The sequence below is a fragment of the Thalassophryne amazonica genome, chromosome 2 (genome assembly GCF_902500255.1).
Source record: "Thalassophryne amazonica chromosome 2, fThaAma1.1, whole genome shotgun sequence".
In the NCBI taxonomy this organism is placed as follows: domain Eukaryota; kingdom Metazoa; phylum Chordata; class Actinopteri; order Batrachoidiformes; family Batrachoididae; genus Thalassophryne; species Thalassophryne amazonica.
The window spans coordinates 92,976,025-93,000,149 of record NC_047104.1 but is presented as its reverse complement, the minus strand read 5'-3'; the positions used below and the strand labels follow the sequence as shown (position 1 = coordinate 93,000,149).

General features: G+C 43.7%; 1 protein-coding gene across 2 annotated transcripts in view; it reads left to right on the top strand.

Moving 5' to 3' along the window:
- fes (FES proto-oncogene, tyrosine kinase) overlaps positions 1-24,125 on the top strand; it is a 64,164-nt gene that overhangs the window by 26,394 nt on the left and 13,645 nt on the right. For both annotated transcript variants that reach the window (XM_034189398.1, XM_034189399.1), the window contains exon 10: positions 13,052-13,261. In XM_034189398.1, coding sequence (XP_034045289.1) covers positions 13,052-13,261 — 210 coding nt within the window. The remainder of the gene's footprint in view (positions 1-13,051; positions 13,262-24,125) is intronic.

The window sequence follows — 24,125 nt, the reverse complement described above, 5'->3', positions numbered from 1 at the left end:
CATTCACCACTTCTACTCCTTGTAACTGCACTATTCCACTGGGCTCCCTCTCATTCACACACATGTACTCAGTCTTGCTTCTACTGACTTTCATTCCCCTTCTCTCCAAAGCATATCTCCACTTCTCCAGACTAGACTCAACTTGCTCTCTACTCTCACTACAGATCACAATGTCATCTGCAAACATCATAGTCCATGGGGACTCCTGTCTGATCTCATCTGTCAACCTGTCCATCACCACTGCAAACAAGAAAGGACTCAGAGCTGATCCTTGGTGTAATCCCACCTCCACCTTGAATGAGTCTGTCATTCCGACTGTGCATCTCACCGCTGTCACACTATTTTTGTACATGTCCTGCACTACCCTAACATACTTCTCTGCCACTCCAGACTTCCTCATACAATGCCACAACTCTTCTCTTGGCACCCTATCATAAGCTTTTTCTAAGTCCACAAACACACAATGTACTCTTTCTGTCCTTCTCTGTACTTTTCCAACAGTATTCTCAGAGCAAACATTGCATCAGTAGTGCTCTTTCTCGGCATGAAACCATACTGCTGCTCACAGATCTTCACCTGTTTTCTAAGCCTAGCTTCTACTACTCTTTCCCATAACTTCATGCTGTGGCTGATTAACTTTATGCCTCTGTAGTTACTGCAGCTCTGCACATCACCCTTGTTCTTGAAAATAGGAACCAGCACACTTCGTCTCCACTCCTCAGGCATCCTCTCACTTTCCAAGATTTTATTAAACAAATCTGGTTAGAAACTACTACTGCCATGTCTCCTAGACATTTCCATACCTCCAGTTGGAATGTCATCTGGACCAACTGCTTTTCCACTCTTCATCCTCTTCATAGCAGCCCTCACTTCTTCCTTGCTAATCTCTTTTACTTCCTGATTTACTCTCACCACATCATCCAGCCTTTTCTCTCGCTCATTTTCTTTATTCATCAACTCTTCAAAATATTCCCTCCACCTTCTCAGCACACACTCCTCACTTGTCAGCACATTACCATGTGTATCTTTTACCACCCTAACCTGCTGCACATCCTTCCCAGCTCTGTCCCTTTGTCTGGCCAATCGGTACAAGTCCTTTTCTCCTTCCTTACTGCTCGCAATATGCCTTTTCCTTTGCTTTTGCCACTTCTCTTCTCGCCTTACGCCGCATCTCCTTGTACTCCTGTCTACTTTCTTCATCTCTCCGACTATCCCAAAACCTTTCGCCAACCTCTTTCTCCTTATGCTTTCCTGGACCTCTTCATTCCACCACCAAGTCTCCTTGTCTTCCTTCCACTGTCCAGATGTCATACCCAGTACTGCCCTAGCTGTCTCCCTCACACATCTGCAGTACTTTTCCAGTTGTCCCAAAACTGCTTCCTCTCCAACTAGTGCTTCTCTCACCTGCTCGCTAAATTCACACAACAGTCTTCCTCCTTCAGCTTCCACCATCTGATCCTTTGTTGAGCTCTCACTCTCTTCTTCTTCTTTACCTCTAAAGTCATCCTACAAACAACCATCCTATGCTGTCTAGTGACACTCTCTCCTGCTACCACCTTACAGTCTGTGATTTCTTTTAGCTTGCATCTCCTATAAAGAATGTAGTCCACCTGTGTGCACCTTCCTCCACTCTTATATGTTACCCTGTGCTCCTCCCTTTTCTTAAAGTAGGTATTCACCACAGCCATTTCCATCCTTTTTGCAAAATCAACTACCATCTGTCCTTCCCCATTCCTATCCTTGATACCATATCTACCCATTACTTCCTCATCACCTCTGTTCCATTCACCAACATGCCCATTGACGTCTGCTCCTATCACCACTCTTTCATGCTTGGGCACACTCTCCACCACCTCATCTAACACACTCCAGAAATCTTCTTTCTCCTTCATCTCACAACCTACCTGTGGGCATATGCACTGATGATATTCATTATCACCCCTTCAATTTCCAACTTCACACTCCTCACCCTGTCAGACACTCGCTTAACCTCCAACACACTTTTAACATACTATTCCTTTAAAATGACCCCAACACCATTTCTCTTCCTGTCCTCACCATGGTACAACAACTTGTACCCACCGCTGATGCTCCTGCTCTTACTTCCCTTCCACTTGGTCTCTTGCACACACAATATGTCTACCTTTCTCCTCTCCATCATATCAGCCAGCTCTCTCCCTTTACCAGTCATACTACCAACATTCAAAGTCCCCACTCTCATTTCCACCCTTCTAGTTTTCTTCTTCTCCCGCTGTTCGTGGCAACGTTTTCCTCCTCTTCTTCGTCGTCTTCGCCCAGCAGTAGCCCAATTTCCACCGGCACCCTGTTGGGCAATAGCACCAGTGGCGGACGTTGTTAACCCGGGCCGCGACCGATCCGGTATGGGAATTCGATTCTGAGTCTGCATAGTTGGGTTGGCTTGTTTTACACTGGATGCCCTTCCTGACGCAACCCTCCTCATTTATCCGGGCTTGGGACCGGCACTCGCACAGCTGCTGTGAAAAAAATAAAAAATACTTGCCACCCACGGGATTCAAAACTGCAATTTCCAAAAGGTCTGATTGCCAGCCAGAAACATTACCACTGAGCTACCATCGCTGTCCTGTAAAAGGTGTGGGAAATTGCCTGATATCAAGAAGGACATGGACATATTAAAAATTCAACCACACACCATATAAAAACACAGTATTTTATTGAATCCCTCTGATCAAGCGGGCAATACGAGTGTGAGCCATCTGTTCCTCTGTAGTTGACCATGGACACAGACGTACAGTCATGAAATAATATGAATGAGAAGCAGGGTGCTCTTATCGTGTCCACATCTGCTGGCAGTGTGTCCAGCCGGCCCCGTGTGCATTTCCTGCCTGACACGCGTCTTGTTAATGGTCTAAAAATTATCAGACAAAAATTTATCGGAAGATAATTAGTCCGATAATGGTTTTCAAAGTTATCTGAAGAAATAAGCGATAATGAAAACTTTATCTTCGATAATTATCGGTTATCAGATTATCGGAACGGTGCCCACCACTGGTGTCACCTGAAATTTAGCGGACACCTGCCGCAAGAGGGTTTGAAGGGCTCTCGCAGCGCACACTCTGTCTTTCAGCTGCTGGTGTGTGCAGATAGTTGTAGCAACATATGTATGAGGTGTTCGAGGCAGCTACGATTTTACACGTATTGAATACAATTCCTGCTTCATGCGCAGTTCAGCCACATTTGTACTATGTGTGAACAACACATGGGTAATGCTCTGCCTCCTTCTGCCCTCCTGATTTATACAGTGTAAGCTAATAAAGCTGGTAAACGTGGCATCTAAAGTGGTTGGGGTTCAGCTACCACAACTACAACATATTTATGATAAACGGGTCAGAGGAAAGACTAACCAAATTTTGACCTGCCCTGAGCACCCACTCTTTGGGGAGTTTAATTTGCTCTCCTCTGGCTGCCGTTTTAGGCATCTTAAGGGCCCTGTCCCACTGGCGTTTAGGAGGATTTGTGTATGGATTGCGCACAAAATTGGCCTATATTCGCCAAACATCCGCAATATCCGTGTAACATGCCTGTATGAGTCGGCCGTCATCCGAACACGTCTGTGATCATCCACAGAGGCATGCATGTCCGCAGCCAGGATTTTTGAGTAGCTTAAAAATCTGGATGTGGATAATATCCGCCTTACATACTCCATACATACTCAATTCACAAATAATACATACTCACTCTATGCGTTGTATATCTGCCATTAACCGCTGATATCCACAACTGACGGGGATTTGCGGCTTTGCAGCGGACTGGGACAGTGTGTAAAACAGATATATTGTGTGCCTATCAAGTTCACATCACAAACTAAAATAAGTTGTAGTGAATGCATACAGATTGGCCACTAATAAAGCGTTTTTATTACATCTGCTTTGCAGCTGATTTGCGGACAATCTGTGAATGCATAACAAACACGTCATGTAAACCCAAAGTACTATATGTGGTAGAAAGCGACATACCTGCCAGTCAGTGCCGGTCCGGCTGTGTAAATCCACAAAGACGTAGCTGCTGCAATCGTGTCTCCTCCAGGACGTTTATTTAACACCAACAAAAGCAAGAGTTGCTGTTTAGCCACAACTTGCGCTGAAGTCTCTCTCTTTTCACAACCCCGAGCAGCTTCCCCCCTCCCGCTCCCCAAACTCATGAACAGTTAACCCTTGCATGACAAAATGAACATTAACTCTGTGATCAACTTGTCCAAGTCCAGCAAATGCTCCAGAGGCTGTATTGTTGGTGTGATGAATAGTGATGCCGAAAGGAGGGAGTGTGCTTCTTGTATGACCGCAGTGCAGATGCCGTGCACACGCAACACGTGAGCGATGCATTCATAATACACCCGTAATACTTCCGTAATAATCTCATGTGTCGGATCAGTTTCCTCACTACATGCGTTATATAACCGTGATTGTTCATCATATATTTGCTATATTTTATTAATATATCCATAATTCAGACTGGGACATTTGTCATTTTTGGCCATTTTTGTTGCGGACGACAACAAACGCCCGCAATTTGTATACTCAATTCATGCATAATTAATCCTCTGGGACAGGAATTTGAATGTATTGAACTGACTTTATAAATTTTTTACAGGATTTTTGCATATTGTACGATTTATTTTTTTTATTCCTGTCCATGTTTATGATGACAGTTTTTAGTTGTGTATTGTTCATTGGCTTTTGTCATAGTTTTTTGGGGGGAAGGAGTGTTTTTATTGTTGAGTGTTGTGTTGTGTGTACAGTTGCTGTGGGCGTCTGGTGATGGTGCTCTGTTGCACATATGTTTTGGACATCCTGTTGCACTCTAAATTTCCTTTTAAGGATAAATAAAGTGAAACTTGAACTTGAAACTTGGGACTGGTACTCAGAATGTACTGGCTGCACGCCCCATGTAGTTGAGTTCTAAAGCTTCTAATCTAAGCCACTTTAATCATCTTGAATCTAAATCTCATTTGTCTTCTTTTTTGTACAGACAGATTATCTAGTACAAGGGATCTATCTGTAAAAGAGCAACTGAAAGGTTTAAAGCCTGAGTTTAAGCTTGCAATCTAAATTAGATTGCTTGAAAATTGAAAGTTGAAACTGCCTGTTTCTGCTCTGGCCTGTGAGTCACAGTAACTCTTTCAGATCAGTATACAGGACCAGTTTAAAACCGCAGAAAGGAGTTTAAACACACACACACACACACACACACACACACACACACACACACACACACCACACACACACACACACACACACACAACACACACACACACACACACACACACACACACACACACACACACACACACACACACACAAAAAAAAAACCTATCATCCACAAAATGTGGTATCACATTGCTTGAGCAAGTCTGGTGTCAAGCCAAAAGTAAACTTTTTCAACATATCAAAACTTGGATCATTCTGACTTATTTCTAAAGTGGACCAAATGTAGTTTAAGATTTATTGTCAAGTGAAATTAGTTTTGTGCATGGACTGATAATATCACTAGTGTTGACATTTTCTCCTCAAATTCGGTTTTTATTTATTCTTTTAGCTAAACTTTTTTTTTTTTTTGCAATGTGGCAGAGGTCAGAGAAGAACACTGATTCAAGATGGTAGAAAAGAAGCAATAAATCAAATATTGATGTGGTTACAAAGATATGCAGAAGATCATTTTTGAATGGACAATGTATAAAACCTTTCACTGCAAAATCTCAAAATGTTACCAAGTATGTTTTCCTGATTTCTAGTCAAAATATGTCAGAACTTCATATCAGATATTAATCCAAAAAATCTTGTTCATTGAAAGAATCATGGAAACAGCTTGTTTTCAGCTATAGCTTAACTGATAACTTTTTTGATGCACCATAGGATTTTTAAGATGTATTTATAAAAGATGAAACACTTCCTAATACAAGTAAAATAAAGCTTAGAATGAGCTCTTTTTTTGTTGTTGTTAATGTTAGAATCTTAATGTTGTTAGAAAATGAAAATTCACTTTTGTGAAATAAGATCTTGAAATTAGCTGAGAAAACAAAAATTTTGAGCTTTATTTTACAAGTATTAGGAAGTATAATGTAGCGGATACAAATTAAAACAGTATGTAATATGAAATTTATTTAAATACCTTGTAAGGGTCACCACCTGCATCCCGCAGGAACTTGATCATGTTATGATCGATATTAATTGATCTTTGATCTGAAAGTCATATGTTCTGGATATGATTGATTAAACTTCTGTCTTCATCTGGACACTAGACAAACAACTGGCATAATATTTACAGATTTATTTACATATGTACATGTATAAAAGAATGTGACTGAGATTTTAACAATATGAGTAACGATTCATAGTTTTATTACTGAGACTATATGTTGATGATGGGATGTGAAATGTAAAAGCAATGAAAGAACAAAATATAGCACTAAATACAGAAATTAATAGGAATAAACCTGAACATAATTTAGCCGAGAATTTTGGGTTCATGTTATTCTTGGTATTATTAAGAAAATTAATGGCGGTCCTAGAGTGATTTACTCCCCGGGCGAAACCCCCTGCGTGCACCCTCCCCCCCCGCGCGCACACTAACGTGGCCACCACCTCCGCCCCACCACCCATGGAAAACACTAACTTCATCCAGAACACCCACAATCCCACAAATTAACTCACAACAGCTATTTTCAAGAACAAATTTCAGGTTTTAATGTCTACTGCAATAGCAAACACAAAGATAAACAATAATTACTTCAATAAAGTTTTTGAACATAAAAAAACAAAAGACTCAGTGACTCACATTACAACTATGTACAGGTATTTAAGAAAGCACAACTGCACTACAGCACCACCCGATGGTCAAAATATTGCACGTCATTCAGTTTTACCAACAGAGTGCACTTTGCATTATCATAGAGTACCATTCACCATAATGAACAAGACTTAAACCGCCATTAAAGTCGCACCATATAAATAACAAAAGAAGTTAATCTGTATATTACAGAATACCATGAAGTGACAAAAAATGTACAAAAAACCCCTATACATTAAAGTGGCAAAAATGGTAAAGCGCAATCATGTATCATAAATAAATGAACTAACGACAGAGGTAAATTCTATACCCATTACTGTACACATAAGAAGAAATAACAAACACTATTGTGTATGATAAGTAACAGGAAGCAACAAGTGAAGAAGTTAACACTCTTTAAAGGCAAAAATGGCAAACCACAATAATTTGTCATAAATAACAAGAAGTGCAAAAGAAGTAAGAGGAAAACAGTCTATATACAAAAGTTTGCAGGAGGGCATCATAATTGTTTGCCACAGTGCTCACTATCCGTGATGTGAAATTCCATCGAGTAGGAGCATTTCTGGGCAACCTTGAGCAGCCTGCAGATTCAAGAAAAGACATCCTCTTTGTGGATTTTGAGAAAAATGTGGCAAACCCAGAGAGTGATGCAAAAAATATTCTGCACTCAGTTAAGCATTTAGCCCCCTGAGACAGAACCAGATTCAGTCTGTGTGCATAGCAGTGCACAAACATTGCACTTGGGGCTATTGCTTTAACTTTGGCCTGCAAACCATTGAGAGCTGAAGCCATGACAGCAACCATGGCTTCTTCGTTAAGGAAGACTATCAAATGGCTTCGCCAAAATCCGGTCCACAACATTCAAATTGTCTGCCATTATGTGCAGCTTGCTACCTAGCTAGCTCGACAGCTGGGACTGGCGCGAGGCTAGTGTGAAGTTTGTCCACCTGTGAGTGCTTTGTGACGTTGGAGGAGCTCAGCAGCACCCGCTGTTCGGTAGGGACAGAAACTGCGATAGAAGTCAGAAAGAGTGACAGAAGTCAGTCTCCAAACACAAGCAGCTACAAAAAAACCCACCAGAAATAGAAGCTCGATTTGTCGCTAGTCGTTTTTAACAAAGAAAATTCCGTTAAGAGGATTAGGAAAATCTCCGGTTCAACTCAGAACAGAATGAAAATTAAAAAATGCTCCCACGGATGTTTACACCAAAAGATCGCTGATTCGCTCATTTCGCTGTCAATCAAAAAGGGATTCAGCCTCAGACAGATCATCCAATCATCATGCAGAAGCTGAGCGTCCGGGCCAGCCAAGGCCAGCCCACTGCCCCATAGACGCCCAGACACGCTGAGCGTCCGATGGGCGGGACAAAGTCCAGCATTTATCCATTGACTCGTCTCGTTTCGCTGCAGTGTTTGTTTCGCTATTAAACTCTGTGGACGCTCAGCGTTCACACTGTTTAAAGCACTATGAAGCTGCGGGAATACGTAAATCAATACATACCTTTTTCCTATGCTCGTTTCTCCTTTTCTTCTTTCTTTTTCTTTCGAAATTGGGCACCTGATGGCTTTGATCGTTTCCTATCCATGATTATGTCTTACTCCGTTTCGACCACCTCCTCGTCCAAACATTGAATGATTCCCCCCCTCCCCCTGCACAAACTCTGCACTGTGCAGCTTTGCTCACCTAACGCCAGAGGTGAGATGGGGGGGCGCTCTGCCGTAACGTAACCACGAACTCCCCCGTCAGGACAACTCCCCCCCCACCCCGGTTTTATTTATTTATTTATTTATTTATTGGACAGTTTTTTTTTTTTTTTTTTTCCCCGCACGCTCGTGCCGCTCCCCCCCCCGCAATGCCGCCCTGGGCGGCTGCCAGGTCGGCTCGCCTCCAGGAACGCCCCTGAAAGCCGCTTTACATCACAGACAACAAAAACTATCGGAACACTTGAAGGTTTACTTATTTGGGTCCTTTGGATCAGGTGTAATGGAAAGGTCCACTCCAATTTCCTCATCGGCCTTTGCTGGTCTCCCAAATGACTACACTGCAAAAAAGGGGTGTCTATAAACAAGATAAAAACACTAAATCTGAGGGAAATTATCTTGCTGCATGGAAAGATAATTTCACTTGACAAGATGTCTTGAATCAAGATTGTTAAATCTACAAATTAGCATGTTAGCACTTAAAATAATAAATTAACCCTTGAAACAATTTGGCACCATGGTACCTTTCAGTCCAGCTGGGATGCTGTGCACCCGTGCCAAACAGCTCTCTGTGAGAGGGTGCGGGTGTCGGGGGCCGGGGGCTGATGCGTTTATGTCGGGACATGCCTTGCCTATCGTATTTTATCCAATGTTTTGTGTGTCATACAGGGTCCCCTGTATGTGGTTTCAATGCATTGCACCATAACTGGTGGCTATTACCAGTAATAACAACTGTGGGTGTACACATCAGTGATCAGATGTCTGTAATAATCCAATCACACATGCACTCCAATGACACAACAGTCAGGGGACCCTGGTTTACATGTAATTGGTCCATGGGTTAGATGTCATTTGACACCCAGCATTGTGACATGAGAGGTCTTCAACAGAGTGGACCACAGCCCTTGCCTGTATGTGCCCCCCCAACGCACGCTTGGGTGGCACATACATCATTGGAGGGGCATTCTGCATATTCCTGCTGCATTCTGCCAGCATTGTAGTGTTTTGTGCTGTGTTCTGTCTATTCTTTGTCTTTTCTATTTTATTCTCTTTATTTTTTAATGTTACGTGCTGTGTTGTCATTTGACTTGCACTCTGGATAGTTAACCTGGATTTGAGAGCTGCTGCACTCCGAATGTGTGCGACTCATTTGAGCTGCCTTTGAACCACATTTTGGGTATTCGTACGGCAGTCATACATGGCTGTACGAATGTCTGTCCTGAACGAATGCACCTTGAATTCTGTTTGTTTTTCCCATTCGTGTGATTCATATGGCATATTCATTCTTTAGTGTGATGGGGCCCTTAGAATTGTCTGGAGAGTCAGTTCTTTGTTAAAAGTGGAAAATTAAGGAAACGTTTAATTCTGTAAAGATATGTCTGTGGCCATATTCGCTACAGAAGTGTTACATATTTTACAAACAACACAGCAGAAGAAAAAGTTATGGTGAGTCAAAAAAAGTTTTGTCTCAGAAATGACTCATAATGTTTCCAAGACATTTAAACTTAAGATTAAGATTTATTTAAAAATTTCAAGTCGTTATAGGTTGCTGAAAATTTACTTGTTTCTTAATACGTTTAGGTGTTTTGACGAGAAATTAGACAAATACAGTTCAGCCTCTCTTCCCCTGACGTGAACCAGAGTGCATGGTGGTGCACACTGAAACTGTATATGACACATGGATAAATACTACAGATTACAAAAGTTTTAAAAAACAAGCTGAGGGTAGCGAGGGGATCTGTGATACTGGGTTTGAACTCCTCCAGGTGGGTGAAGCTGCTGCACAGTAAATTTTGCTGTAAATTTTAACATTTGGTTCCAGTCTAAGTAGAGTAAAATACACTATTATAGAGTGAAATCAGCTCTACTGTGTTGTCAAATCAAATCAAGTGTTTCTACTCCAGTAAGAGTTGATTTAGCACTGTGATAGAGTATATTTAACTCTGTTTGGACGGGGACCAAATGATATCCCAGCTACTACTAATAATAACAACAACAACTCCTTCGGAGTTGTCATGGGTGTCTCTTAGTGGCTTTCATCACTCATTTGCTTCTTGCACAGTCAGAGTTTTTTGAGAACTGCCAAGACATATTCAGTGACTTGGAAATGTTCATATATCCATCCCCTGACTTGTCAAAGGAAACTGGCTGTAACTGTGATGATTTAGTATAAATTATTAAAATGGCCAATTTAACATGTATGTTTTATGTCAGTTCTTTCAGCTATATATAAGCATTTTTGGTAGAGATAAGATAAGACTTTATTGATCTCACAGTGGAGAAATTCACATGTTACTTCAGCTCTTAAAAAAAGACACACAAGGTGGGTGCGAGTGGAGGAAAATGTGCATCAAACAGCGTGTGCAAGGATAAGCAATAATAATGATACTTGTAATAATACAATAAGATAAGAGAATGAGGTAGAAATAGAATATATATGAAGGGGTGGTGGCCAAGTGGTTAATGCGCTTGGTTTCAGTGTAATGTGGAGTTGCGTCAGGAAGGGCATCCAGCATAAAACCTGTGCCAATTCAACATGCAGATCCACCTTGGATTTGCTGTGGCGACCCCGAGTGCAGACCAGGGAGCAGAAATGGAATTTAGATGTGATAAGATGACATTAGTGCAGGGATTTGTAAATGAGTTGTTATTGCACGTGATTTGTGGACATATTATTGCATGTGGTTATTTCACAGTGTCATTGTACAGTCTGACAGTAACAGGGAGGAACGACCTGCGGTATCGTTCCTTCTTGCACTGAAGGTGCTGCTCAGCTCCACTACAGTCTGGTGCAGAGGGTGAGAGGAGTTGTCCATGATGGATTTGAACTTGGTTAACACCCTCCTCTCAGCCACATCCTCCAGAGAGTCCAGAGGACAGCCCAGAACACAGCTGGACTTCCTGACCATCTTGTTCAGTCTCTTTCTCTCCCGCTCTGTGCTGCCCGGGGCCCAACAGACGACAGCATAGAGGAGAGCAGAGGCTATAACAGAGTCGTAGAAGGTCTTAAGCAGAGGCCTGCTCACTCCAAAGGATCTCAGTCTCCTCAGGAGGTGGAGGCGACTCTGGCCTTTCTTGTACAGGGAGTCAGTGTTGTGAGTCCAGTCCAGTTTGCTGTTGAGGTGAACACCCAGGTGTTTGAAACTGTCCACAGTCTCTATGTCCTCCCCCTGGATGTTCACTGGTGGGTGAGGTGGTGGTTTCCTCCTGAAGTCGATCACCATCTCCTTCGTCTTACTGGTGTTGAGACACAAGTGGTTGTGCTCACACCAGTCCACGAAGTCTGTGATGACCGACCAGCTACTCCAGCTCGTTCCCCTCAGACACGCGGCCCACAATGGCAGAGTCATCAGAGAATTTCTGGAGATGGCAGCTGTCTGTTGTAGGTGAAGTCCAAGGTGTAGAGGGTGAAGAGGAAAGGCGAGAGGATGGTGCCCTGGGGGGCCCCGGTGCTGCACCTTACCACCTCAGACTGACAGCTGCATGTACTGCGGGCGGTCAGTGAGGTAGTCGATGGTCCAGGCGGCGAGATGTCCATCCACACCTGCGTCCCTCAGCTTCCTTCAGCTTCCCCTGCAGCAGTGCCGGTCTGATGGTGTTGAAAGCGCTGGAGAAATCAAAGAACATAACTCTGGCTCCTGCCGGTCTCCAGGTGGGTGAGCACTCGCTGCAGTTGGGCCTGTAGGTTAACTGCAGTGGGTCCAGGATGTTGCTCACCACGGTGCGGAGGTGAGACAGGATGAGCTGTTCCATGGTCTTCGTGAGGTGGGAGGTCAGGGCAGCTGGTCTGTAGTGGGCCGGTTCCTTGGTGTGCGGTGTTTTGGGAACCGGGACCACACAGGAGGTCTTCCTGTGTTGTTATTATTAATATTCAGATTACACAAATTTCATTTGCATTTATTTTGGAAGAGATTTTAAATCATGCACTGCAGGTCAGCATTGTCTGTGAAATTGCTGTACTACAAGTTCTGTATGTATGGAAAAAAAAACAACAGCCAAAACAAAACAACAAAAAACCCTTATGTTCTTTTTACATCATATCCCTTTTTCTTCACTGACAGATGACAACTGCACTTGGGGGCATAAACCATCACTTCTGAACAAAAACCTAATGGTAAAAAAAGCCTCTTACAATAGATTTTGACCCACAAAGAAACAAAACAAAATAAAAAAAATAAAATGCTGACTGGACAGTGTAAGAGATAATACAATCAAATAAAAAATAATGTTTTGTCATTGCTGATAATGTGTTAAATCTTCAAGCCAAACCATTATTATTATTATTATTATTATTATTATTATTTGCAGTTTTTCTTGATGAAGTGTGAATTGCTTTCAATTTCAAGACACTCTTCCAAACTCTGGTACCTTTGAGGCATGGAGGGCGTTGTATTTCTCACTCCTCTTTGAAGTACCTTTCTATAATCTCTGCAGATTCACCCTGAAATCCATCCTTGATCACTGCAATTCTTCCATTATTCATGCCAGCTTTAAGTGTTTTTTTTTTCTTGTCCTCTTGCCTGCAGGTGCTTCCAGCTCTCGCTCCTGTGCAGGAGGCTGAGCGCCCTTTGAGCCAGCAGGACTGGTACCATGGAGCCATTCCCAGACTGGAGGTCCAGCAGCTGCTGAAAAATGATGGAGACTTCCTGGTTAGGAAAAGTCAGGGCAAACAAGAGTATGTGCTCTCTGTGCAGTGGGCAGGCACCTGCAAACATTTCCTCATTCAAAATATGGATGTAAGTAAATCTACATAACGGAACACAGCTCCTTTAAAAGTGCAAGTTGTACATTGTATATTATTCTTGTGTTTCTGTACATTCAACATTTTCATTTGACTATGCACACCATGGGGCGCCATGTACTTCATCACTTAGTTCTACCCATCTATCGCATATAGTCACCTATGAACCACCGCAGGAGGGCAGACTATTATTATCGCCTTATTTTGCAGAGATTTATGGTCAGCCCCATTTCCGCTTGTGTTGCAACTGGCGCAGTGTTGCAAATACATCCAATAATAGAAGAGAATAGAATGTATTAAAATGTAGAAACATCTCAAGGATGACCAGTAGAAACAGGATGCACCTCAGCTCAATTTTGACCTTCATGGCAAAGGCCTCGTGTACGTATGTATGTATGTGTGTGTGTGTGTGTGTGTGTATATATATATATATATATGCTTCCAATGAGAGTATAGCGTTTAGAGGCTTATTTCTGCAAAAGGAGGATCTACTAAATATTGATGCATTTTTTTTCTGTTGGGATGCCCAAATTTATGCACCTGCCTAATGTTGTTTACAGAATTGTTGCGTACTTTCTGTAAATCCTATAAACTTAATTTCACTTATCAAATATCTGTATTTGTCTGCTATATGATATATTTAACTGAAATTGCTGATCCAAACAACCAACGATTTATAGAGGAAAATCATGGAAATCATCAGGGATGCCCAAACTTTTGCATACAACTGTAAATAATGAGGTCAAAAAATACTATGACTAAATACATACTAATATTAAAAGTGCATTTCAGCGATTACACACAATTTGCTTTAGGGGAGGTGGGAGCAGTAAAATAGGTGGCCGAGAATTAAGTTCATGGACAGCTGAGTCTCGTGGTGCGACACTTCATGGCCCTGTAGCACCTTCCAGGGGGTAGCAATGTAAAGACATGATGGAAAGGGTGAGTACTGTCACTGATAATTCTGCAAGCCTTGGTGTGACAGCATGATTTATAGATGTCTTTCAGGCAGGGGAGGGAAAGTCCAGTCTTTTTTTTTTTTTTTTTTGTGCTGTGTTGACTGCCCTCTGGAGAGCTTCCATGTCTGCCTATGAACAGTTTCCAAACTATGCCAGGATGGAGTAGGTCAGTACGCTCTCTACTGAGCAGTGAGAAAAGTTCTTCAGCAAGCTGGCAGAGATGTGGTTCTTCCTCAGTGTCCTGATGAAGTGCAGTAACTAGACCGGACAAACTATGTAAAGCCATGAATGAGCCATGTATGGATTTGTCAGTGATTATTTGAATAATGATCGTATAAATCTATCACATATCTGCTACTAAGGCGCCTCTATGTGTCTCTCTGTACCTCACATGTGCCACGTATCAGCCTCTAATGAGCCACGACTAACCTGTCATTTGAGCTTCGTCCAGCCTCTAATGCTCGTGTCGCCGCATATGATCCACATCAAGCCACATATGATCCATGAGGCCCCATGTAATGTGACATTGGTGCATGTTTAGGCAAGGGTTTGGTCCAAACCTCGACCCCTCCCACACATGGTCCCTTTAAAGTGTGGGTTTTCAATTCACAGCATCCATTTAAGATGTTGTAACATTTTTTTAAACGCAGTCCAAAAAAAGACGCTCCTGCACAGTCAAGCCGGTGTGCGCATCTGTGCGTCAGGCTGCAGTTCACCTGTTTTACAGAGTCATTAAATGCAGCAGTTCGGCATGTACACCCAGTGTAAGGTTGAAAAAATGATGAAGGAAAATGAACTACTGTGGAGAGGTTTCTCTGTGACAAAAAAAAGACGCCACAATGAGGTGGCTGCTTTAATTATATACACCTACACCTGTGTGTATCACTTCCCCCCAAAAACAAACAAAAAATAAGTCACCTCTGCACTTCTTCTTGCTGGCTTTATTTCTTCCGCGGCTTTACAGTCATCCAACTTTTAACTTTGTGTTTGTCCATTATCTATCCATCCATCCATGCAGTTTCTTCCGCTTTATCCGGAGTCGGGTCGCGGGGCAGCAGCTCAAGCAAAGCTGCCCAGACCTCCCGATCCACACACACCTCCCCCAGCTCCTCCAGGGGAACCCCGAGGCGTTCCTAAGCCAGCCAATAGACGTAGTCCCTCCAGCGTGTCTTGGGTCTTCCCCGGGGCCTCCTCCCAGTGGGATGTGCCCAGAACACCTCTCCAGCAAGGCGTCCAGGGGGCATCCAGAAAAGATGCCCGAGCCACCTCAGCTAGCTCCTTTCGATGTGAAGGAGCAGCTGCTCGACTCTGAGCTCCTCCCGAGTGACCGAGCTCCTCACCCTATCTCTAAGGGAGCGCCCAGCCACCCTGCGGAGGAAACTCATCTCGGCCGCTTGTACTCGCAATCTCATTCTTTCAGTCATGAGCCAAATCTCATGACCATAGATGAGGGTAGGAACGTAGATCGATTGGTAAATCAAGAGTCTTGCCCCCTGTTCAGCTCTCTCTTCACCACGACGGTCCGATACAGTGACTGCATCACTGCAGGTGCTGCACTGATCCGTCTGTCGATCTCACGCTTCATCTGTCCCTTGCTTGTGAACAAGACCCTGAGATACTTAAACTTCTCCACTTGAGGCAAGGTCACTCCACCAACCTGAAGAGGGTTAGGCACCTTTTTCCGGTCGAGAACCATGGCCTCAGATTTGGAGGTGCTGATTTTCATCCCGGACGCTTCACACTTGGCTGCAAACTGCCCCAGTGCATGCTGAAGGTCTTGATTTGACAAACCCAACAGAACCACATCATCCGCAAACAACAGAGATGAGATTCCGTGGTTCCCAAACTGGACCCCCTCTACACCCTGACTGCACCTAGAAATTCTGTCCATAAAGGTAATGAACAGAACCGGTGACAAAGGGCAGCCCTGGCGGAGGCCAGCGTGCACTGGAAACTAGTTTGACTTACTACCGGCAATGCGAACCAAGCTCCTGCTGCGGTCGTACAGGGACTGAATAGCCCTTAGCAAAGGACCCCGTACTCCCAGAGCACCCCCCCACAGGGTGAACCGAGGGACACGGTCGAACGCCTTCTCCAGATCCACAAAGCACATGTGGACTGATTGGGCGAACTCCCATGAACCCTCGAGCACCCGATGGAGGGTATAGAACTGGTCCAGTGTGCCGCGACCAGGACGAAAACCACACTGCTCCTCCTGAATCAGAGGTTCGACTATTGGTCGAATTCTCCTCTCCAGTACTCTGGAATAGACCTTACTGGGGAGGCTGAGGAGTGTGATCCCCTATAGTTGGAACACACCCTCCAGTCACCCCGTTCTGCCAATCCAGAGGCACTGTCCCCTACCACCATGCGATGTTGCAGAGGCATGTCAACCAAGACAGTCCCACAGCATCCAGAGACTTAAGGGACTCAGGATGGATTTCATCCATCACAGGAGCCTTGCCACTGAGAAGCTTTGTGACCACCTCGGTGACTTCAGCCTGGGTGATGGATGAGTCCGCCTCTGAGTCCCCAGTCTCTGCTTCCTCTTCGGAAGACATGACGATGGGATTGAGGAGATCCCCAAAGTATTCCTTCCACTGCCCGACAACATCCCCAGTCAGGGTCAACAGCTCCCTACCCACACCTTAGACAGTGCTGGTGGAGAGCTGCTTCTGAGGCACCGGACGGTTTTCCAGAATTTCTTCGAGGCTGACCGATAGTCCTCCTCCATGGCCTCCCCAAACTCCTCCCAGATCCAAGTTTGTGCCTCTGCGACCACACGGGCTGCAGCACACTTGGCCTGCCAGTACCTGTCAGCTGCCTCTGGGGTCCCACTTACCAACAAAGACACGTAGGACTCCTTCCTCAGCTTGACGGCATCCCTTACTTCCAGCGTCCACCACCAGGTTTGGGGTTTGCCGCCGCGACAGGTACCAGAGACCTTGCGACCACAGCTGTGAGCGGCCGCATCGACAATGGAGGTGGAGAACATGGTCTACTCGGACTCCATGTCTCCAACCTCCCCTGGGATCTGGGAGAAGCTCTCCCGGAGGTGGGAGTTGAAGACCTCGCTGACACAGGGTTCCACCAGTCGTTTCCAGCAGACCCTCATGATACGTTTGGGCCTGCCAGGTCTGACCGGCTTCCTCCCCTTCCAGCGGATCCAACTCACCACCAGGTGGTGATCGGTCGACATCTCAGCCCCTCTCTTCACCCGAGTGTCCGAGACACATGGCCAAAGGTCAGATGATACAACTACAAAGTCGATCATCGACCTCTGGCTCAGGGTGTCCTGGTGCCACATGCACTTATGGACACGCTTGTGCTCCAGCATGGTGTTCATGATGGACACACTGTGACTAGCACAGACGTCCAACAACTGAACACCACTCGGGTTCAGATCAGGGAGGCCATGCTTCCCAATCACCCCCTCCAGGTCTCACTGTTGCCGCCCACGTGGATGCTGAAATCACCCAGGAGAACAATGGAGTCCCCAGTCGGAGCACTATCTAGTACCCCTCGCAGGGACTCCAAGAAGGTTGGGTACTCTGCACTGCCACTCGGCCCGTAGGCCGAGACAACAGTGAGAGACCTGTCCACGACCCCAAGGCATAGGGACGTGACCCTCTCGTTCACTGGGGTGAACTCCAACACATGGCGACTGAACTGGTGAGCAATAAGCAATGCTACCCCAGCTCGCCACCTCTCCCCGTGGGCAGCGCCAGAAAAGTAGAGCGTCCAGCCCCTCTTCAGGAGTTGGGTACCAGAGCCCAAGCTGTGCGTGGAGGTGAGCCCAACTATCTCTCGTCACTATCTCTCAACCTCCCACACAAGCTCAGGTTCCTTCCCCCAGCGAGGTGACATTCCACGTCCCAACAGCCAGGGGCTGTGAGTGCGGACCGGGCCGCTGGGCAACCCGCCCTTAACTGCCACCCAATCCTCTCTGAACCCAACCCCCATGGCCCCCTCTGCAGGTGGTAAACCCACAGGAGGGCGGGCCAACGTCACTCTTTCGGGCTGAGCGCGGCTGGGCACCATGGGCTAAGGCCTGACCACCAGGCGCTCGTGCGTGAGCCCCAACCCCAGGCCTGGCTCCAGGGTGGGGCCCCAGCTCCGCCATATGTTTGTTCGTTATTGTCTGCAAAATCGCTCTTTTGTGCACTCGCGTTAAATGCTCGTCTTCATTTTGACACCATCCAACTTTTAACTTGGTGTTCATCCATTGTTGTCTGCAAAGTCGCTCTTTTGCACGCTCACGTTCTGCATAAATGCTCGTGTTGAGTGCGAGTCATTGCGTCAGTGCACACACAGGAGCGAGGAGCTCATCTGATCCATTTTAACAAGATGTTACATCTATCATAAACATACTTTTACAGCTGCCTATAAAGAAGAAATGAACATGCAGCTGTTTTACTAAGCTATTAACTCATTCACTGCCAGCTGGTTTCAGAGGAGAGCCTCATACTGCCAGCCATTTTTGAGCATTTAGACTGGTTTTTAAGGAGGCACAGAATATTGAATTTTAGGACAATGTAAACACCAAAACTACCAAAACTACCAAAAGAAAGGGTAGACTTTCATCCAGAAAAAACTTTGTTTCTACCTTGTTCCGTTCTTCAGTAATCAGCAGTAGAACATAGGATGGTTTCACCAAAAACACCAGTTTTTCACCAAAATGGAGAAAACAAGCTTTTTGTGGAGAAACATATCAAGCAGAAAAGTGTCTTTGACACTAATACATATTTTCAGCTTTAGTGACACCTTACACATCTGAATAGTGGTTTCCTTCAATAAAATGGAAAAAAACAACACTTAGAAAGGACTTTTGATTACAAAATAATGATTCATTTACAAATGTAAATAGTTACAAATATAAATAGTTCTGACTTTTTGCAAAAAACAAAACAAAAATAAAACGGTGCATCAGGTATGTATGTACTGTATGCTATTGCAGCTATAGCCTAATGAATTTGTGTGTGTGTGTGTGTTACCACTCCTACACAGAATAGTTCCTCTTTGTGTGATAGTCTGTTAAACACTCCCCTGCGTGCAAGGGGATGCAACATGACCTGCACCACATATTAGTCTCACTGCGTCTACCCCTGCATATGCAGACCCTACACCTCCTTGCTGGCCTTATCTTCCTGCCGGTGGGTGTCAGGTGTTGGAGCTTGTGTCTGCGGAGGTCTCCATCGAGCCTGGTCTCTTGGTCAGTCTTACAGTAGTGTTCAGAATAATAGTAGTGCTATGTGACTAAAAAGATTAATCCAGGTTTTGAGTATATTTCTTATTGTTACATGGGAAACAAGGTACCAGTAGATTCAGTAGATTCTCCCAAATCCAACAAGACCAAGCATTCATGATATGCACACTCTTAAGGCTATGAAATTGGGCTATTAGTAAAAAAAAAAAGTAGAAAAGGGGGTGTTCACAATAGTAGTAGCATCTGCTGTTGATGCTACAAACTCAAAACTATTATGTTCAAACTGGTTTTTTAGCAATCCTGTGAATCACTAAACTGTATATGGTTCTCTGAGTCGGCCTATCTCCACGTCCCCACCCCTCTCCACCTCCACATCTGAGCCTTCCTCTACCTGCTCTCCCACCTCATCCAACCCTTCTACATGTCCCTTTAGTGTCCAGGACTTCACTACCCTGCGAATGAACTCCAAGAGGGTTTTACACCCTCCTGGGTTTCTGGTTCGGTACAGAACATAGGCGTTGAACATGCATAGTTGGAGGAGATAAGCTACAAACGTCTTGGGCCAGTTTTGCGACCTTCAGATGAAGGGGTAGTATGCAATATTTTGGTCCAACGTATCTACCCCATTCATGAAGGAGTTGTACGCAACAGTACACTCTGGCTTGAACTGAGTAACCTTGACGTTTTGTTTCTTCTGCCACACATCAACCCTCTGCATCCCATCTTGGTGGCAGGTTGTCACCATCTTCACCAACCGTTTGTCCTGCCATGCCACTACCATCACCGGTGGTAGTGGCATATATATATATATATATATATATGCTTCTATACTACTATTTTTTTAAACAACCTATTTCAAGCATTATGCCAAAATAGGTATTACAAGAACACAGTAATTTGATCATCTCCCCTTCTTGGTTCAATCCACGAAGCGCGCCTACATTCATCTCTCTCTCTGCTCTGACATGTTTGTGTCACGTGGTGCTGCTGCGGGTGGCGCTCATTTAGCTGAGGTGCTGTCCTGTGAGTGCTGGTGGTGGTAACCTCGCCCAGCCACGCTGTTAAGTGATTGCCAGGCAACTGTCACATTTGCGAGGTATTTATTCACAGTTTGTCCCTGAATGTGAAGAGCAAGTACAACTTGAAAAGTGCTTATTTTACTCACTTGGCTGTCTATCACAAAACACAGTATATTCCTCTACAAATTAGTGTGCGCTGTGCGTGGTCAAATGTAAGATTGATTCAGTGTTCAGCTAAATCCTCTTGTCAGCTACTAAATGGTGCTGACTCTTCAATCTGTGTAGCTTCCATTAACAAATCACTCTGCTGCATCAAATACCATGTACACAGATCTGACCTTAAATGCTTAGTTAAGGTCCTTAACTAAGCATTTCAGAATTAAGACGGTAAACTTTACCACAACGTTTAATGCACAGCATGATAATAAGTGAATAATTTAAATTCCTGCTAAAAAGGCATAAATCATAAAACTCATTTTGTATTTTTATTTGTTGGCAATAAGTGGCAAACCAAGCCTGCAGTGCAGTGATGGATATCAGAGCATTTTTTTTAAAGCAAAAAAGCTTCAGGTGAGGTTTGTGCACTCTATAGACCTTATGTGATAGTAGATATGGACATTGAGAATAGCAAAGGATGGAAAGTGAAGCTAAGTGGAAATTTGATATGTATCAAACTGTGGAGGTGTCTTACTTGTGTTACTGGTGTTTTGGTATGAATTCTGACTTTTAAGTCACACATTTTTATTTTTCTTACTTTTAAGGACTTCATTAGATCTTGTCTGTCCTTTCTATGCTTTGCTGTTAATTCAATAAGTAATTCATATTCATATATTTCTTATCCTGAACCCATTTATGTGCAGTATACCATTTGTGTTCTCCATCCAGCCTTACAGTGGAGTGCTGCTGTAGCTGTGCTAAACCAGGTCCTCCTGCACACGACACTAAACCTCACTGATCATAACAACTGCAACTACTGTATTTTTATGACTTACAACGTGGATGTTTGTGCTGCCAGAAAAAACGAGACATCAGTCAGTTTGTAGAATAAATAAATGAATAGCCAAAAATAAAACACAATCTAAGTAATGCCTAAAACTGTCTAAATGTAATTGAAAAATGATACCAGGGTGAGTGTTTTGTACTAAGTACTATGACATAATAATCTGTTAAGATGAAATAAAAAAATCTTCAATAACTATAGGCTCATAAGACTAATATAAAAACAAGGATAATATACTTCACTCAGCCTCTGAATATTTCAGACCTGCTCCTAAGTTGCAATTACTGTTTGCCCTCACCACATTAGGAGATTAAATTATTTGTTATATAAACTGCACCAGAATGCAGGAATTTTATGTATGGGCTGTTATCCATTGCTAATATGCATTTTTTTTTAAAAATCATCTTGACAATGAATGCAGCTTTTACAAGCAATGTTTTCACGCTGAAATCATGGGAAATTGTATTTTTGGACATCTAGATTTTAAAAAATTAAAAAATGTGCTAAGCACCCTTAAAACTGGAAGTATAAAATTGCCTCTGACCATCACCCTCTCATTGTGCCGCACAACTTTTTCCCCTGCCTCCAGGTCAGTCTTTTCCAACTGCCTGATGATCTGAGGTTCCCCCTATTCTTCATCAGTGTTCCACAGACATTAGTTTGTGGTCCCAGTAAATGTTCACACAGTGCTAGAAAAATATCGAAATTAATCATATACAATGTATAACCATGACCTGGGAAACGATCAAGGAGAGAGAACACAATGTTTGGCAAAGTACTAGCTTCCCCAACATAAGGCTTCATATTGAAGCAATACCTTGTGGCAGAGTCACACAGTATGTAGGATTTTAATTCCATATTTCACAGTAGGTGCTCCCGCCACAGCATCATACCCTCATCAATGCAAATGTTTTCCCCTGGTTGATACAGCTCCTTGCACTTTTCCACAATGTAATTTAACACTGGGCGAACTTTGTACATTTTGTTAGTAACATCCTGTGATACGTTATCATTGCAATGAAGAAGCCTCCATATAATCTGAAATCAGTTCCTTGACATGGTCTTGCTGAAACAGGATATTGCATCGGCCTCTTCCACACTCAGTACAGTTCAAGGTTTGGCTTTTTGACATAGTCTGTCAGAAAAGGGTGTCCAAAGAAATACAGGTTAGTCTGATCCACAATATGCTGAAGCAGCTCATCAGTCAGGAAGAGTTCAAGGAATTTAGCTGGCAGGTCGCTATCCAGCTCCGCAGCAGCGTTCCACGGTCCAGGGGTTGCAGTGAAGAAGATCTTGTTTGGTTGCCAGCCATCTGTATGCCAGCCAGAGTCTTGCCCCGGACTTTTGCTTGATGCACAGCCTGTCAATTATAAAATATATATTTACTATAGATTGTATGTATGTATTAATTTATTTATTGCTCTGGTATGATGTTACCTTTCTTCCTCGCACTGCCAACAGGCATGGGAATGTGATCTCTTGCAAATGAGGCATTGAGTCTCAAGGGACTGCCTGCATAAATAAAGGATAAATAAATAAAATAAATGAATAAATGTCTGCTAGATGCATGACCTGCAAATTATAGAAAAATATATACAATTACTAGGCTATAAAATATATGTATACATAGGCTATTTTTTGCTGCAGTATGATGTAGACAGTTTATTTTTGCCTTTCTTCTTCGTACTGCCAGGAGTGAGATCTCTGTGTGATGCATGACCTGTAAATTATAGAGATATATACTTTTATCATAAATTTGTTTATTTGTTCATGTATTTATTGTTGCGGTAGGTTATGATGTTACCTTTTTTCCTTCGCAACAGGAGTGGGAGTGTGATCTCTGCTCCATGCACAACCTGCAAATTATAGACCTGTAAATTATATACATTTATACTAATAAAATTGCTGCAGTATGACGAGAATAGTTTTTCTTTTATAACCTTTCTTCTTAGCAGTGCCAACAACAGGAGTATGAGCTCTGCTGGATCGCCTGGATGCGTTATCTGTAAATTGAAAATTCCCTCACATCAGTAGGCTAACGTTAGTGGCAAGATATGTTAGCCTAGGCTAACTGGTGGTACATGAACTGAGGGAGCTGAGAGGAGGGGCGGGAAGGAACGAATCAAGTGATCAAACCAAAAGTTAGCTCATACCTTCCTCACGTCTTCAGGGAGCTTCTGGGGTCGAGGCTCTGCTGCTCCCGGGTGATATAGTCGGCAACCAATTCATCCAAGGAATCCGGGTCAGGTTCACTAAATTCCTCTGACCCGGAACCGTCTGTAAAACTATGCTGTGGCCGTAGTGAAAAGCGCCGTGAGGTAAGCCTACTCTCTCCGCGTGGCCCGGGTTGAGCTGCTTCATTTCCCATGATCGGGACATTACCTGAACTTCGACTGCGACACAATCTCTGTTCGAGTGTGAGCTGCCTAAAATTCTCTGACTTACGCAACATCTTCTCTCACATTGAACAGTTACCTTTCTCTTATTCTCCTATAGTCTGTGCTCATCTCCCATCTAAAGACTGCTTTAGATGGAAGTCTTTAGAAGTCTGATATTTATTGACAAGCTTTGCCAGGTCGTTCCCTAGCCCATCCCATTGAAAAACATAATTGACGTCTGTAGACATCTTTGGCAGCCAGTGAGTTAAACTATTACAAATAATTGCCTTTTAGGTT